General features: G+C 39.5%; 1 protein-coding gene across 4 annotated transcripts in view; it reads right to left on the reverse strand.

Moving 5' to 3' along the window:
* The window catches only part of SLC16A12 (solute carrier family 16 member 12), a 94082-nt gene that overhangs the window by 7747 nt on the left and 67304 nt on the right, over positions 1-19031 (reverse strand). For all 4 annotated transcript variants that reach the window (XM_013983535.3, XM_084996721.1, XM_021073518.2 and 1 more), the window contains exons 2-5: positions 17484-17735; positions 6860-6963; positions 3779-3922; positions 1576-2155 (exon numbers count right to left, since the gene is read on the reverse strand). In XM_013983535.3, coding sequence (XP_013838989.2) covers positions 1576-2155; positions 3779-3922; positions 6860-6963; positions 17484-17593 — 938 coding nt within the window. In that variant the 5' untranslated portion in view covers positions 17594-17735. The remainder of the gene's footprint in view (positions 1-1575; positions 2156-3778; positions 3923-6859; positions 6964-17483; positions 17736-19031) is intronic.

Below are 19031 nucleotides of genomic sequence, written 5' to 3' on the forward strand. Positions count from 1 at the left end.
CCAAACAGATCAGCATTAGCTGAAGAAACTACTCAATACATTTCTTATAACTTTGGTTTCTAAGCCTAAATTATAATGAAAGTATTTGCTATCCTCACTGGCAAACATAAATATGTGGCTACAGGCAACGTGTTATTACTGACTTGATCCTCCTGCCTAGACTGGATTCTGTTCCTCTCTCTATTGCCAGCCAGTCTCTGGGGTGGTTCAAAAGAAAAACTAAATGTCCAGCCAGAAGCTGTCTTACCAGAGGACTCACCTGACTTAGGATAGAAGTAAATTTGTCACCAGAACTTATAGCTACCCCAGGTTCTGCCATTTAGATATAGCCACCATTCTAAACCATCTAGAACAGGTGTCAGCAGGGAGTTCCCATTGTGGCACAGCAGAAACAAATCCAACTAGGAACAATGAGGTTTCAGGTTCAATCCCTGGCCTCACTCAGTGGGTTAAGGATCTGTCATTGCTGTGAGCTGTGGTTTCGTTCGCAGATGTGGCTCGGATCCTGCATTGCTGTGGCTGTGGTGTAGGCCAGCAGCTGTAGCTCTGATTAGATCCCTACCCTGGGAACCTCCATACACTGCAAGTGCAGCCCTCAAAAGAAAAAAAAAAAAAGAACAGTGTCAGCAAACTATGGCCAAATCCAGCCCAACACCTTTTTTTTTGACTCACTATACACTAAGAATGGTTTTTGAATGGTTGGGGAAAAAAATCAAAAGAACAAATAAAGTTTTATGACGTAAAAAGTACATGAGAAATTAAAATTTCAGTGTCCTTAGATAAAATCTTATTGGAACACAGCCACTATATTTTGATCACATTTTTCTTTTCTTTTCTTTTTTTTTTTTTTTTTTTTTTTGTCTTTTTAGCTATTTCTTGGGCAGCTCCCGCGGCATATGGAGGTTCCCAGGCTAGGGGTCGAATCGGAGCTGTAGCCACCAGCCTACGCCAGAGTCACAGCAACGCGGGATCTGAGCCGTGTCTGCAACCTACACCACAGCTCACGGCAACGCCGGATCGTTAACCCACTGAGCAAGGACAGGGACCGAACCCACAACCTCATGGTTCCTAGTCGGATTCGTTAACCACTGTGCCACAACGGGAACTCCCTTCTTTTCTTTTTTTTTTTTTTAATGACCATGCTCTTGGCCTGTGGAAGTTCCCAGGCCTGGGACTGAATCTGAGCTGCCGCTGTGGCAATGCTGGATCTTTATCCCACTGCACTGGGCCAGGGATTGAACCTGAGACTCCACAGCACCCCGAGCCACTGCAGTCAATTCTTAACCCACCACACCACGCTGGACACTTAGTTACATAGTTCTATAGGTGCTTTTGTGCTACAACAGTAGAGCTGGGTAGTTGGGATCCATATGACCCACACAGCCAATGTGACTTTGATAATCATCTGACCCTTTAAAAATAATATTTGCCGACCTCTGACTAGAAGAACCAACCAGAGAGTTGCCTTCAGATACTGAAAACTTGTTAAATTATTCAGACCGAGTATTCTAGAGGGTAAGGTCACAAAGCTTAAAGTCCCTGGTGGGGAACCAATGGTGGTTTCACGGATTTTACCTTCTGTCAGTTAGCCATCCAAATGTGATATTGCCAATAATGTCTATCACCCCAAGTATGGACATAAGAAAAGCAGCTTGCTGGTGACTCACTCCAACACTCAAAGCATAAGGCACCAGGTACACAAAGAGAGGGCTGCAGCCGTAAGCCATAAACAGAACAGAGATGGCTAACACAACGAAGTCTGACATCAGTAAAAAACTGTACTCCTGCTGCAAAGAGCCACAGAGGCAGGTGTGCACCCATTTTTTCGTCCAAGTCGAACAGGGAGACCCCTGCTTCAAGTCTTGTGTCTGAGTTCTGCACACATGGTTCTGCTCTGGAGTCGAACGGTCCTCTTTAAGAGTAATTGGCCGCATCAAGGCACCGCAAACACAGAGATTCAAAACGAAGCCCCCCAGGATGAGTAATGCTCCCCTCCAGGAGAACTGTTCAATGAGGAGCTGAACCACGGGGGCCAGGATGAAGATGCCAATGCCACTTCCCGACATGGAGATGCCATAGGCCAGGGCTTTCCGTCTGCTGAAATACTTGCCAACCATGGCAATGGCTGGAGAGTAACAAAGTGCAAATCCAAGACCTGGGGATAGAGAGAGCTCTGTGAGTGCTGGGGGTACACCGTGAAAGCCAAAGAAGGACATTTCTCAAAATAACACTGTGGATTAAAGCGAACCTGACCTTCAACTAAACCCTTGTAAAAGCGCTATCTACACCAAGCTGAAAATGAGTCTCCCCTCACCCGCCATCCACTATTTTGGAAAGGAAAGCCCATGTATGACTTTCTTCTTGGGAAGAAAAGTCGTAAGGAATATGACATAAGTAAGATGAAATGAACTTAAAAACCATTATACCAGCTAAATTCAAAATAACGAGAAAATCAGGATAACGCTGACCTGAGACATTTATTCTCCCCACCAATACTTCTTTTTTAACACGTTAAAATTAATTTTAATAAATTAATTTATCTTTGAATAATTGAATAATACTTAAAATATCCAGGGAATGACTTCAATTCTTGAGTGCCTGTGAAGACACAAACCTGATCATTTGGACCACTCTAGAATTTGGATTGAAATAGCATATGCGACCCCGGGAAAGTTCCAGAGTAATTTTACACATTGGGAAACAACGTGCTAATTTTATAGCATGGACACACTGCAACCTGAAAGGGTCCCTTAGAGTCAGAAGAAAGCCTCTTAGAGATTTTCCACTTCTATTCCTTTTAAGTGAAGTAAATCTGAAGGGCTTTAAATCTGGAATCTAAATGTCAAGGGAGGAAAAAGAGAACTACCTGCAGCTGCTCCCATCTGCAGTGCAGATGCAGTGAGCCATGATCCCAATTTGCCTGGACTTAGGGGTCTCCTAGATGTAAGACTTTCAGCACCAAGACCAGGACAGTTCCTGGTGAACGGGGATGATGGGACACCCTCCCCTCACTGTCAGGCCCTTTGGGAACTGGGTACAGAGAACTGGGTATCTCTTTTAGTGACAGAGCTAGATTTACAACCTCACTATGAGATTATATCCTTTATTGGCCTCATCATGCTACCCCAGTGGCCCAGACAAGAGTTAGTGCTACTCTCCCCTCTGAGTGATGGGGCTATTCTAGTGCCACCAACCAGACCACGTTGATCCTACAGAGTCCCCTTAAGTGTGATTTATGGCATGCATACATGTTGCTTCTCTTTCTCTGGGGCTCATTCTCTAAAACATACTTCCATAACCTTGAAAGAGACTGTACAATGTAAGAATAGTCACAAGGGACTTTCTTTTTAAAATTGTAACCCCCCATTTATTGGATAATAATACTCACTATAAAGTAAGGGCACCGCAGGTCAACCATGGATAGTATTTCAATGTCTCGGCAAAGATGTTTGGGAGAACGATCATTGCTAAACATTTATGTTGCCCTGGCTAATAGCTCTCTGCTTCTGAGTAAAGAATCTCAGCCCCACACTGCTCCCAAAGGGAAAGCCAGCAGGCCCTACGGTCACGCGGCTGAATTAAAGTGGCGATACATTTGCACCACAGTACGATGGTCAATTGCATTTCTAGCTCTTTTGTTTAACTGCTAGGTAGGCAGACATTCAGCTAAATTATGCATCTAACAAAATGAATATTTTACGAGTTACTGCTCTGTCGGTAGGCTTGACAACCCCTGAATTGGGGGGTGGGGGAAAAGGGTGGTACAAAGTGCCCTTACCTGTAAGAACTCCCAGAGTGAGGTAGAGATGCTTCAGACTGGTGGCAAATGAGCCCAGGATGAGACCAGTAGATGCAAGCAAGCCACCCAGCATGATTCCCACTTGACAGGATAAATGGTTACTGACAACACTCCCAAGTGGAGCTTCAAAAACAATAACAAAGAGGTTCAACAGAAAGGCCTTGAGGGCAACGTGAAAAGGCTGCAGTGCCGCACTGGCAGGGCAGAGAACAATCCATCTTTAAAGCATTGAGTCCACCCCACCCATTCTACAGACTTGGAAACTGAGGAGAGAAGAAATGACTTGTCCATGGTCACCCAGAGAATAAGCAGCAAAGCTGGAATGAGGATCAAGTCTTCCGACTTGCATTTAAGTGCTTATCCACATCTCCTTTCCATGGCAGTCACACTCCCAGGACCAAGGGGTGTTTTTTAAACAGTGAATCAGCTCCTTATTTAAACTACCTGACACCTACACAGCAATGTGCCTTGTCTGTTTCATACAGTATTGATCATACACAATTAGCAATAAGTATGACAGTTCAATGGTAGGGAAGGAAAGTGGGTGACACTGTGTCACCAGCAGTGTTAGGCAGGAAAAGGCTGGGGAGAGAGACTGTAGACAAATTCCACAATCTGGCACTGCTTCTGGCCTTTAGGAAACCCTGTGGATGAGAAATCAAACCCCAGAAAATCTAGGAAATGCCATGATGACATTTTGGTAGGCCTCTCTATTTGTGGTTCAACAGTGTGTCAGAATGGTGTCAGCTTCCAGGTTTATAAAATAATAATTGAAACTGGAAGAGGTCAAAAAGAAATTGAAGTTTGGGGGATATGACATGCCCACGACTACCTAGAAGTATGTTGCTCAGGGGACCTGACACCAAGAGCAGGGTTATTTCACCCTGTTCATCAGGCTCCTTGGCCTCCCAGACTGATGGCAGAGGTGATGGGTGGGGAAAGCATGTAAGTTTCTTTCTAAAGAACATTCATGCAACACCAGTACTCCCAGTAACAAGATCTGAAGAAACAATTCTCTGGGCATCTGTGGAGTATAATTTTTATATTTATCAGATTAAAATTGGGGCCTGATTCAAATGTATCAGTCATCAGCCTAATATCCCCTGTCTGGTTAGAAGAGTGGTTGGCTGTATGTATAACCTCTGGAGAAAATGAATGAGCGAATCCCCTGAAAATAGATAATTCTCTAGGCTGCTGCTGCTATGGTTATTGAAAAAATTTACACCAAACTCAATGAATAATGTTCATTTCTCTGTTCATCATAGGGCAGACATGGCATTAATGGGTGTCCTGGATGTGACTCTCCAGCCTCTTGTCCATACTCTGAGCTCAACTAATGTTACCAGGTGAGCAAGTGGATATATGGTAACTGGGTACAAAAGGCCTCAAGGCCTTGGAGAGACTTTAAAACCACCGAATCTCGCATGACCCTGCTTTAGCTCAACGCCTCACATGGTCATTGTGACCATCTGGATCACTGAAGGCCATTTATTCCTCTTTGGGGGATTATAAATATTCTCCAAAAGATAACAGTGAGAGAACTGAGTCGCCTGTATCCTCTGTGAAAGACAAGCATGGCTGTCTTGGCGTGTTCACAAAGGCTGTGACTAAGCAACTGACGCTGAAAACCAAGTGATCACCTTACTGGTTAAAAAACACAGGCTAGAAAATCCAAAGATAGGATTTTTTGATCCCTTATGACCTTCCAACATCATCAGTAGTAAGAGTCAACTTTAGCTGTCTCATGAAACATTTTAGTCCTAGAGTTGCTCTTAAATTCTTTCCAAAGAAATATATTTCAACACAATTCAATGGATTCCTGATTCTGTACATTTCTTTTTGTCCCTTTTTTTTCCCCTTAGGGCTGCACCTGCGGCACATGGAGGTTCCCAGGATAGGGGTCTGATTGGAGATACAGCTGCCGGCCTATGTCAAAGCAACGCTGGATCCAAGCAGTGTCTGCGACCTACACCACAGCTCAGAGCAATACCAGATCCTTAACCCACTGAGCGAGGCCAGGGATCGAACCTGTAACCTCATGGTTCCTATTCGGATTCGTTAACCACTGAGCCATGACAGGAACTCTGTGACTCTACATTTTTAAAAAAAATAAATATGAATTAGTACTCAGAATGGAATAGATGACATTATTGGAGTTAGTAAATAATATCATAGTTCTCTTTGCCAAGACATGGCTTAAAGAGATAACAGTTTTCTAAAACATTCAGGAGCCATCTAATTGAAAGGATTAAATGTGCCTAGACTGCAAATAGAGCATTTCAGTTTGACACAATCTCAGAATATCTCTACAGCACTAATTTAATAACTTTGGTTGGAAGTTTTTAAAAAGAAAAATCTCAAGGTTAGTTTTCCTTTATTATACAGATGGAACGAGAGATTCCTTGAATCTTGAGAACACTCTGTACAACCTAGATAGTACATTTCAGGTGTCATGAATGAAATTACAGCCATGGTGAATATGTTTATTTCATGATTGCACCATCCTATTCTTATCCAATACTTCTCTAAGAATGAAGACTTATGCATGAATAATGAAATCCATGAGCCAAATTTTAAACCCTCTGAAAGAAAAGAGTGAAAACAAGACTTAAGATGCAATGCACATATTGTTGGCACTCATTTAAGGAGATCACAAAGAAATGGCTCATAGTGCTTTCCAATGACTGTTTACATGGCTGGGGAATGAGGGGACCACAGCATTCAGAAGAAAGCACACACATACTGTATGGATAACTGCTTCCAAAATCAGGACAAGTCTTATGATGCCCAGCTCCCTATCTCAACATGGAAGAGCCAAATGGTATGTGTTCATTTGACTGTATTAACTAGCCAGTCCATCAGCCAAGACCATTAATTCCAAAAGCACTTTGGCTGGGTTTGGCTAAAGGCAGGATGATTTTTTTTTCTTTTTTACATAGTTTTAGCCAATTTTTACCATGCCCTTCTACTCAGAAAAACTGGTAATCAAAGGCAGAGGAAGGTCATTGTCATGAATGGTTCAAGGGGAGCCAGTAACTGTCTATCTCTGGAAATACTCACCACAGAGCATGGTCACACAGTCTACAATGGAATGGATCCAGGCTGTCTGTGCATAGTCCTGAGAGAAGTATGTCTGGAACTCCACAAAAAAAATGGAAATACATCTGAAAAATACAATGCAAGCATTTTACACATGAAAAAATAAATGAACCTGGATTTGAATCAGAGTTTAAAGTTTTGGTTGAATCAGCTGTTTCCAAAGTTTTTTTAATTGGTTTTCAGTGGTATGTTACTGGGTTTTTATTTGTTTTCAGTGGTATGACAAGTGGGAAGTTAGAAAGCTAACAATTGGGACATTTTAAGAAATAAGCACAAGTTGGAGTTCCCGTCGTGGCTCAGTGGTTAAGGAATCCGACTAGGAACCATGGGGTTGCGAGTTTGATCTCTGGCCTTGCTCAGTGGGTTAAGGATCCAGCGTTGCCGTGAGCTGTGGTGTGGGTTGCAGACGCGGCTCTGATCCTGTGTTGCTGTGGCTGTGGCGTAGGCTGGTGGCTACAGCTCCAATTCGACCTCTAGCCTGGGAACCTCCATATGCTGCAGGAGTGGCCCAAGAAATGGCAAAAAGACAAAATAAATAAATAAATAAAAAGAAATAAGCACAAGTGTTTGTCCACTAGAGGGGCTGAGGAAGCCACGTGGATATGAAGATCACTGCTGGAGGGAAGGTCTTATGGAAAAATATGGCAGGTCAAAAACATGGATTCTTATTCATCTTAATATTTTATTAACATCTGTAATTTCTAAGAGGCTGTCTTACAAGTTACTATTTGATGATAAAGTGCTATACACCACACAGCAATTTCCCTTCTAGGTTTTAATCAAAGATAATAAACAGATGATGAGAATAACAATAACACATATAAAAGCATATATTCTGGAGAACTATTCATAATAGCCAAACATTATAACCAATCTTTTTGTCCATCAGTAAAGTCCTGATTAAGTAACTTATAGCATATAAACAAAATGAAATATTATTAAGTATCAAAAATGATTTGATTTGTGTTTATTGATTTGGAAATACATTCACAATATAATGTCAAGTAAAAAAGTAAGTTCCAAAAATAGTTCATAGAGTAAGGGCTTATTTTTATAAAAACATAGTTCGTGTAAGTAGAAAAAGCCTGAAAGCATACAAACCAAAATGTATCCAGTCTTAAATATGAATGGTGAGGTTATAAATAATTTTTGTCTTGATTTGGCATTTTGAATGGTTTTACAGTGAACATGATCTCTTATACGATCAGAAATATATGTGTATGTGTATATATACATGTAATGGGGATATATACAGAGACATAAACAAAGAAACGGAAAGTTTTATGTTGAAAAAACAGCTAATTATTTAGGAAAAACAAGACATAAGAAAGCTAGAAGCAATAGCTTGTATCACTGTACAACTTGGAATGAAGCGCACACAGATTAGCACGGTGTCCTAATTCAGGACAGGAAGCTTTTAGAGTTCCATGATAGCTGGGAAAGAAATCAGGCCTTGCAGCTTGAGGATGAGATAGGAGGTTATCTGTCTCTTGTCAGGACTACATTCCAACTCATATGCTTCAGCAGCCCATAGTATGGTATGGGTTGGAATAAGAATAGCCTTTGTATTCTATTCTCCCTTTCCAGTTGCTGCTGGATGTGAAGGTGGGTGATGGAGAAGTTAAAGAAGCGGGAAGAGAATCATGTTGAATCAGGGCAGCTGTGTTATACAGATTTATGGTCTTAACAACCTAAACAGTTGCACAGAATCTGGCACTCTGAATCATTAAACCTGGTTTAATTCAGCTGTCACTGTCTTAAAATTCCTAATAATTTTATCTTGGAATTTTTATAAGTGAAATCCAATGGGACAATGGAACATGCATGTGAGCAGAGGAGATCCACACATTCTTTAGTCTGCAATTCTTTGCCTTTCCATTCGCACATAGGGTTAGAGATGCCCCCAGGCACGGAATTCCAGTAGACTCTCATATGGGAGTCCACTAAGACTCAGAGTGAGTACAAGGTAAGTGTCTTTCTTATACCTTCAACTGAATGAGCATGAGTGTAGGGGAGTGAGGGAGGCCCTGCTTTCCTTTCAAACCAAAACGTACTTCAAATGCACAAAGAAGGCAATAACGTTCCAAGAAACAAAAGGGCCAAGGATTTCTATCAGATCCTTTCTTAATTCCTGGTGCTTCTCTGTACCAGCCAACCACTTATGCTAAAAATGATGACACAGAATAAAAGGGAAAGATGGAGCTACTGGTAAATAAAGATGAAGCGGTAAACATGCTCTAATTTAACATTTTCATTTTTCTCTATTTAGAACAACACCCAACAGAAAATTTAAAACATCATGAAAAATAGAGAAAAAAGGAAAAACTTCGTATGTCAGTACATTTAACGGTCCTTTATTTCCTGCCTTCTGAATAAGGGGTCCTGCATTTTCACCTTGCGCTGCCCCACAATTTATGCTGCCAGTCCTGGTGAAAGGAAAGAGAAAAAGGGACAGGATATGGTGCTAAATTCTAAGTTCAGAAGATGCTGGGATGGGGTTTGATGTGCAACTACAGACAGGGATCAACACTTGAGGAAGGAAAAGGAGAGCTTAGGCAAAGAGAGGGCCTGGCAGTCCTCAGCCAACCCCCAAAGTTGGGGGGACTTGACACACCTCGCTCCATCAATAATTGGATGTGGGCGCCCCTGAGAGAGCAAGCTCCTGGGAGAGGTAGCTCTCTGCAGGCAAGGGGGACCCTGTGGACCCTGAGAGCTGCAGGCTGCCTGTTGACATACACCCTGAAGCTGAGGCCCTTTGGATGGCTGACTTCCCTTTCTTGTTCTCCACACTGAGCACTGTATGTGATACTCTCAATTAAAGGGACATCAAAAATGGTCCTTCTCTTGGAGTCTGTGCTGTGGCTGCAGCGGGTTAAGGATCCTGTGTTGTCTCTGTAGCAGACAACATGCTACAGTAGATCGGATGCTAGGTTAATAAGTGTATCAGATTTTGGAGTACTGAAACATAGTCACAAATAACAATACAGAGAATGATACCATAAACTACCTGGCTGACTATATAAATTTAAATTTAATTAAAATATTGCAGAACATTTTTTAGAGCATGAATTAACTGCAACAGCCTTATACTAGTTTCAGTTCAGTGCAACCACAACGGAAAACTCTAAGATATTTCGTAACGTCCTAAAGATTGCTAGATTAGTAGTAAGTCTATTATTTTCTCATAACTATGAGGTCTTCAAGTTAAGTGGAGAATGATTTCTTGGATTTAGCCTCATTATCAAAATAGTTAAGTTATCCTTAGCCCACAGGTTCTCAACTGAAGTACTACTGACATTTTGGACCTGATAATTCCTTGTCGTGGGGGTTATCCTGTACGTTGCAGGATTAGCAGTACTGCTGGCCTCTTCCCAGAATGTCTCCAGATATTGTCAACTGCCCCCCTAGAGAGTAAAATCAATCTGTTGAGAGTAAAGATCTAATCAGTTGCCAAGTTCTGCTTGTTCTCCCTTACACAGATCTTCCAAATGACGCCACAAATCTCCATCCCCTTTGTCATTTCTCGTTCATGCCAACACCTCTCTCCTGGGATGCAGCCAAAATCTTCCTAACTGATTTTCCTGAATTCGTACTTGGCTCCCTTCATATATTCCATACTTAGTGGTCAGAGGGACCTCACTAGAATACAAATCAATCCTGATGCTCCAAACTTTTTAACATGACTTAAGAAACCCTGCATAAATGGGCCCTTCTTAGTGTCTCTCCTTTCCTTCCACCAATTCTTCCTAAGACTTTTGACATACGATGCATGCTTTTTCACACCTCTGAGCATTTTTTCCCCCAGGATGCTCTCCTGGCCTCCTTTATTCTTTCAGTCTTGAGATAATAGTCAACACTTCCAGGAAGGCTTCCTTGGTTACCTGAGTCTGGGCTTGATACCTTAAGATTTACACTCCATGCTGGACACTTACCACACTGTATGGCAATGCTCTTTCTATGTGTTTATATTGTCCACTAAACTGCTGCTCTGTGACAGCAAAGACCATGCCTGTCTTATCTTGCCCTGAATATCAAGAATCTGGTACTATAGCTTCCATGTACAGGGTGATCATTAAATATTGTTCAAGGTTCAAGGTATGGAGGGAAGGGAGGCTGAGAGTTGGTAAAGAGGTGACTGGAAGATAAAGAAACGAAGTGGTTGAGTAGCAACTTCAAGAAGGTGAATGAGAAAGAGGAAGAATGAGAGTTCCCTTGTGGTGCAGCAGGTTAAGGATCCAGCATTGTCACTGCAGTGGTTTGGGTTCTTGCTGAGGCTTGGGTTCCAATCCCAGGCCCAGAAACTTTTATATGCCATGGGTGCAGCCAGGAAAAAAAAAAAAAAAAAAAAAAAGGAGTATGGCAGCTACCTAGGACCACACGGTTAGAGACGGTAAAGGAGAAATGAAAGGAATTTGTAAAAGGGAGCTGCAGAAGCTGGAGATGTGGAAGAACCCAGGACAACTATGAGAAAAGGGTCCCAGAGGATGATAAGATATTTTGGAACTTTAAATCATAAGTTCTTCTCTTCACTAAATCATTTTGGGATTTAATATTTGGGTGACTGTGTTTGGCTCTTACGACATTTTTTTTTTTAATTTTCTGTTGTTGTTCTGTTTCCTGCGTAATGGTTTTTCTCCCAACTGATTTAACTTGTCACATCAAACTTTAGGTATGCAAAATTCAAAGTAACACCTGAGATTCTTGTCAAAACACCTGAGTAGGCTTGTCAGAGATAAAATTTAATAACCATAATGCTTCTGAATGACTGTGACTTTTACAAACTATGGGAAGAATGATTGTATTTTAATTTGTTCTCAAAAGAGAAAGGACTATGAAATTTTTCAAATGGTAGTTTCATGATTTATGCCTTCTAAGTGCAAGCATTTCCTTCAAGAAAACACATTTTATTGGGAGCACATGCACTTCTCACTCAAGAAATTATTTTTGTTGTCCTTTGGAATATTTGTGTATCTCACAGATGTCAGGAGAACTGAGTTCTAATCTCTGATTCCCACATTGAATGACTGAGAGTTTTGATAGAGCTTCTTAATCTTTCAGGGTCTTGGTTCCCTTGTCTATAAGTTAAGCACTTTGGTGAGCATGACTGTATCAGTCAGAGCAGATTAGATCATGCTGCAACAAGGAACAAGCCTGAGCATCTTTCAGGGGTAGATAGGGGTTGTTCAAAATATCACCCAAGTGTTGTCCTTTATGAAATAACATTCTCAAAGATACGTTCTCTCAAGGGGTCAATATACCTGCTGTCTCTGTCTTATCACTCTGTTCTATCTCTGGCTCCTGTAGTGCTGGAAGCTGACAACATCTGATTTTGGCAAAGACTTTTTTCTGCTTGACGAAGTTTTATCCACTAAGTAGACACAGTAAGTAAGCCACTGGGAAGTGTATCCCAGTGGTTAAAAGCACCACCACTTACTAACCCTATGACTTTGGACACATTATTCAACCTCTGTATGTTATTATAAGGATTAAGTGACTTAATGAAAAGTGCTTGGAATAACGCCAACAAGCACAGAGTAAGTGCTCAGCTAATGTTAGCAATTATTTATAGGAATTCAGCTATTGTTTAAAAGAGTTCCCACTTCCACAGGACTCTAGACATCTATTGCAATTAAGTTAATTTATGCCCTGAAGCCTTAGAGAAAAACAGTTCTCAGAGCTGGCCATTTTATTTGAACATTTAAAACAAATGTGGCTTTTTAAGTATCAGTTCCAATTCAATTTGTCAACTTACTAATAGAATGTCATGTATTTTCACAATGAAATATGATTCTTAACATAGATAATGTGTTTGGTAATAAGATGTCTTGAAGAAAAAAAACATGTCATAGATGCACATTAACAAACACAGGGAGTAAATAAATAAGAATCCTGCTTTAATAGCCTGCATAAATTTAAGCTTTACATAAATTTTATGTGTAAGGAAACATCATCAGTTATAAGGCAAGAGCTGAAATATCAGGTTTAAATGGCCTAGATTATAATTATAGCATTGCTTGTAAAGCAAAAATCAGGAAACAATATAAATGTCCATCAATAAAAATACTTTACATAAAATTACGGACACATCCATATGGTGAATAAAAAATTTTTTTGGCCACATTCATTGGCACGTGCAAGTTCCCAGGCCAGGGACTGAACCTGCAACACAATTGTGGCCCATGCCACAGCTGCAGTGCCAACACTGGACCCTTAACCCTCTGCACCACAAGGGAACTTCCCATATGGTGACATTTTAAGCATCTATTTTTCAGTAAGGTACAGCCATATGTGCTAATGTGGAAATAGTTTCAAAAGTTATTATTAAATAAAAAATAGTTAAAAACATTCTGTATAAAATGATCCTATGAGTGTAAATGAAAAGAGTATGCTTTATATATGGATATAATGTTTTAAAAAAATTTTTTGACAGACCTCAAGAAACTATTTATGAGATTAACTTTAGGCAATGAAACAGGGATTTCAGGAAGTGAGGAGAAAAATAATTTAGCTTACATATTTCTGTATTGTTTGAATTTTAACCTTCTAGATATATGGTTTAACTTTTAAGCACATTATTTAAATTGAAAAGGAGGGAACATTCCCAAACTCACTTTAGGAGACCAGCATTATCCTAATATCAAAACCATAAAAGACAGTACTAGAAAAGAAAACTATAGGCCAATATCCCTGATGAGCATAGATGCAAATATTCTCAATAAAATACAAAGAAACTGAATTCTGCAGCACATTAAGAAGATCATTGACTAGATTCAAGCAGAGTTTATCCCTGGGATACAAGGATGGTGTAACATATGCAAATCAATCAATCAATGTGACACATCATATTAATAGAATGAAAGAAATGAATTACATGATCATCTCAATAGACAAAGAAAAAGCATTTGACAAAATTTGACATCTATTCATGATTTTAAAAAACTCTTAATAAATTAGGCACAGAAGGAACATATCTCAGTATAATATAACTATAAATCACAAGCCCACAGCTAATATTATACTCAAAGGTAAATGGTCAGAATCTTTTCTTCTAAAAGGAGGAAACAAGACAAGAGTGCTTACTGTCACCATTTCTAGAAGTCCCAGCCTCAGCAACCAGGCAAGAAAAATAAATAAAATGTATTAGAATTGGAAAGAAAGAAGTAAAATTGTCTTTATTTGCAGATGATGTGATTTTAAAATCCTAAAATCCTAAAGATGTAGCAAAAAAGCTCTTGAGTCTAGTCCATGAATTCAGTAAAGTTGCAGGATATAAATTATCATATAAAAATCACTAGTGTTTCTGTACACTAACAACAAAATTTCTAAAAAAGAAATAAAGAAATTGATCCATTTATAAAAGCATCAAATACAATAAAATATTTAGGAATAAATTTAATTATGGATGTGAAAGATCTCTATGCTGAAAACTATAAGACATCAATGAAAGAAACTGAAGAAGAAGACAAATAAATGGAAAGATATCCCATGTTCATGAACTGGAAGAATTAACATTGTTAAAATGTCAATACCACCAAAAGCCATTTATAGATTTAATGCAATCTTTATCAAGAATCTGGTGGCAATTTTTACAAATGTGGATAAAAACACTTTTAAAATTTATATGTAAACACAAAAGACCCTGAATAGGCAACAAAGTCTTAAGAAAGAGATAATGCATTTCACGGTTTCTACTGTATGAGAATGCTGTAGTCATCAAAACAGTTTGGTCCTGGCATAAAAACAGACAAATGGACCAATGGAACAGAACCAAGAACCCAGAAATAAACTTAAGCATCAACTAATATTTGAAAAGGGAGAAAAGAATACTAAATGGAGAAAAGACAGTTTCTTCAATAAATGATGCTGGGACAACTGGATAGTCACACGTAAAAGAATAAAACTAGACCCATATCTTAGACCACTCACAAAAATTAACTTGAAATGGATTAAAGAATTAAATATAAGACCTGAAATCATGAAATTCCTAGAAAAAAAGATAGGAATAAAGTTCTTTGACATGGATCTTGGTAATAATTTTTTTTTGATATGTCACCTAAAACACAGGCAACAAAATAAAAAAATAAACAAATGGGACTACATCACACTTAAAAGCTTCTGCAAAACAAAAGATTTCATCAACAAAGTGAAAGGAATAGGAAAAAATATCTGCAAACTGTACATAGGATAAGGGGTTAATATCCAAAAAATATAAATAATGCATACAACTCGATAGTAAAAACAATTTACATAATAAGACCTAAATAAACATTTATTCAAAGAAGATATTCAAAAGGCCGACAGGTACACACAAAGATGCACAATATCACCAGTCATTAGGAAATGCACATTAAAACCACAATGAGACATTACCTCATGGCTGTTAGAATAGCTATCATCAGAAAGAAAGAGAGAAAGAAAGAAAGAAAAGAAAGAAAGAGGGAAAGAAAGAACAAAGGTTAGCATGGATGTGGAGAAAAGGGAACCCTTGTGCATTGTTGATAGGATTGTAAATTGGAAGAGCCACCAAAGAAAACAGGATGGATAAAAATAGAACTACCATGTGATCCAGCAATTCCACTACTGGGAATAGATCCAAAAAAAATGAGAACACTAACTAGAAAAGATATCTGTACCCCCACGTTCATAGCAACATGATTTATAATAGACAAGACATGGAAGCAACCTAATGTCCACTGATGGATGAACGGATAAATATGGTGCAGTATGAATACACAATGAGGTATTATTCAACCAGAAAAGAGGAGGAAATCCTACCATTTGCAACAATATGAATGGACTTTGAAGGAATTCTGCTAAGTGAAATAAGTTAGACAGAGAAAGACAAATACTGTCTGATCTCACACATATAAGGAATTTAAAGTGACAACAACCAAACTCATATAAAAAGAGATGAGATTTGTGGCAACTGGAGGCAGAGGGTGGGGGAAAGGGAATTGGAAGATACAAACTTCCAGTTATAAGATAAATAAGTACTAGGGATATCATGTACAATATGATGACTACAGCTAACACTGTTGTATGGTATTATAGGAAAGTTGGTAAGAGAATAAATCCTAAGAGCACTCATCACAGGGTGAAAATTTTTTCCTTTTTTCTTTTCTTCTTTCTTTCCTTTTTATTGTAGTTATATGCAAAGATGGATGGTAGCTGAACCTATAATACATGTAATTCAAAACATCATGCTTACAAGTTATTATTATAAAATGACAAACAACAAGCTCCTACTGTATGGCACAGGGAACTATATTCAATATCCTCTAATAAACCACTGTGGAAATGAACATGAAAAAGAAAATATATATACATATACATGTGTATCTATCTGCCTCTCAGCCTCTCCCAGGACCCTCTGAAAAGACACCTTTGTCAGCCACAAACTCTTTTCTTGTTTCCAGTAGCCCTTCTTATAAAGCACTGAGCTCACTTCCAGAACTTTCCTCTCATGGTAATGATGAAAGCTTCCACGTGTAAGAACCAAGATGAAAGAGAGTCCTGGTAACTCTATGACCTCTTCACTCCCAGAACACAAGATTCATAATATAGATGGGAGAAAATGAGACTCAACCATCATTTTTTATGTTTATTTTATTTTATTTTAATTTTTTGTCTTTTTCGGGCCACACCCATAGCATATGGAAGTTCCCAGGCTAGGGGTCGAATTGGAGCTACACCTGCCAGTCTACACCACAGCCACAGCAATGCAGGATCAACACCCCCTCATTATAGCAAAACCAAACATCTTGCTTCTTTCCTATATTATCTATTTGTTATGGGGGAGGGGACATCGATGCTTTTATTGATGATGCCATCAAGTAAAGTAATGTAGTGCAAATCACTTTATTTTGCTGCCAGGGGAGTGTTGCCAGAGAAGGGCAACAAAGAGTTCAGTTTGAATGAAGGCACCTCTAGAGCAAAGAGCGAGTACATGTAGATTTCAAGTGTGTATTTATTCCAATGTAAATCAGATGAATGCATCTGAATGTAAGCACGTTTAACTGAAGCATGTTCAACACTACTCCCTTGGGTTAAAAAAAAAAAAAATAGGAGCCACAACCAAGTGAGAGAATAGAATCCCTGTGTTTCTGCTATTTCCCTCCTTCAACCTAGAAAGCAGCCTCCACTACCACAGCCGAATGCACAATGAAGCAAAAGAATTTAAATTCTAGGCTTTAAGCTTCCAATGGCTCAGTATTCTGGTGAGCTGAGAGGGTTTCAAAGACTATTTTGAGCCTATATGTTTGTCCTTTGTGGGATGAGCTGCTTATGAAAATAAATGTCTGGCATAGCCATGATATTTAGTCTAAAAATGCCCTTACACTCCAGGTTTGTATCAGATATTATAAAAGAGACCACCAGACTTTTAAGTGTCAGAAGATCAGAATTCCCTGCAAAGAAAAAGACATCTGAGCAAAGGAAATACACACACAAGCACAAAACATATATAAACATACATATATTTTCACAGTGACAGGTTCAGAAACAGAATAAAGCCATCTTAGGGAAAAAAAAAAAAAAGGATAAGTCAGAGCATCTAATAATAAATGAAGAAAAAAATCCTACTTACCTGGTTACTGCCCGGGTGCAGATGGTAACAAGGAAACAACCAGCCACAATCATCCAGCCCCAGCCTCCATCTGGAGGAGAGGTAGACCGAGCTCTATTTACTTTTGCCATGGTTTTTTTGATCCTTTATTCTTCTTTTCCAAGTTACTCCAACAGCCCAGTTATGATCTTGGAAGAGTGTGCCGTCTAGTGACTTCCTGTTGGCATTCAAGATTGGCATAGAGTGCTACCTGGCACATGGATTACTGGCCATCTAAAACCAAAAAGCAGGACATATTTGAATGTTACTGCCATATCCAAAGTTGGTTTTTCACTTGGTGAAAATGATTATTACCTTCCTGTTAAATATGATTATTTGTAGCTATGAAATGACTCTAAAGTAGCTATGAATGATGGATGGGGGCAAACACTATAGTTGTCTCTGGAAGCCACTCCCATTCTTCTTTTTAATAATTGATGCTCTCAACTTTTAGCCAAATCCATGGTGACCCAGTTTGATACCATTTTCCCTACCTTGAAGGTAGATGTGGCAATGTGGCTTAGTCTGGACCAAAGGGATGTGAGCAAAGAGTAATACGTGCCACTTCTGGTCCATCAGCTCAGAGGTAAAGGCACTTTCCCAAGACGTCCACCACCTCCTTTCCCACAGACTGGAACATGCATGTGGCACAGAGACAGCTCTAACCACACAGGCCCGGCATCGCCCCAGGGGCTGGCAGAGCTGCCGGCCAAAAGGAGCCTGAGTCCTCAAAGGACTCTGTGGAGAAGAGGTGCTTCTCCAGCTCTGGGCTTCACACGCCCCTCACTGTTACACCAAAGGTAAATAAGCTTCAGCTTTAATTAACGCTCTCTATTTTGGAGTCTTTCTGTTACAACAGCTCAGACTATATCCTAATTATTACACTGAATGAGTCTGACAGTAACTGCTTTGGCAGTTCTGCCTAAGAATGCCATAATTCTTAAGGGAAAAAATTGAAGCAAGAAAAAAATGAAGAATAAATGCAACAGAATAGAAAGCCCAGAAGCTGTACATAATAATTCAATATGACTAAATAAGAGAGCAAGGAGGGATGGAGAAAAAGGATTGTTTGCCCACCACTCCAACAATGGGGTAATTTAAGATGTTTACAGTAAATGTTTCTATGAAATAAAGCCAAAGGACTAGAGAAGACTTTAAATATCTATACAGTGAGTTAGCAACTTAGCTAGCTTGTCACATTTTGGGGGTGGGGGGGTGTCTAATAGGAGCTACAGCCTACACCACAGCTCACAGCAATGCCAGATCCTTAACCCACTGATTGAGGCCAGGGATGGAACCCACCACCTCATGGTTCCTAGTGGGATCTGTTTCTGCTGAGCCACAATTGGAACTCCATCCTGCTGCATTTTTAATAAGATAATTTGTCTGTCTTACTAAGCAGAAGTCAGCAAACTACAGCCCTCAAGCAAAATTTGACCTGCTGCCACTTTTCCTAAATAAAATGTTACCAGAACAAAACAATACCCATTTTTTTTTTTTTGCATATTGTCTTTGTTTTCATGCTACAAT

This window comes from Sus scrofa, chromosome 14, assembly GCF_054392235.1.
Source record: "Sus scrofa isolate SSC_HxYL_T2T_F1_AM1 chromosome 14, Sscrofa_HxYL_maternal_Yorkshire_Landrace_v2.0, whole genome shotgun sequence".
NCBI lineage: Eukaryota > Metazoa > Chordata > Mammalia > Artiodactyla > Suidae > Sus > Sus scrofa.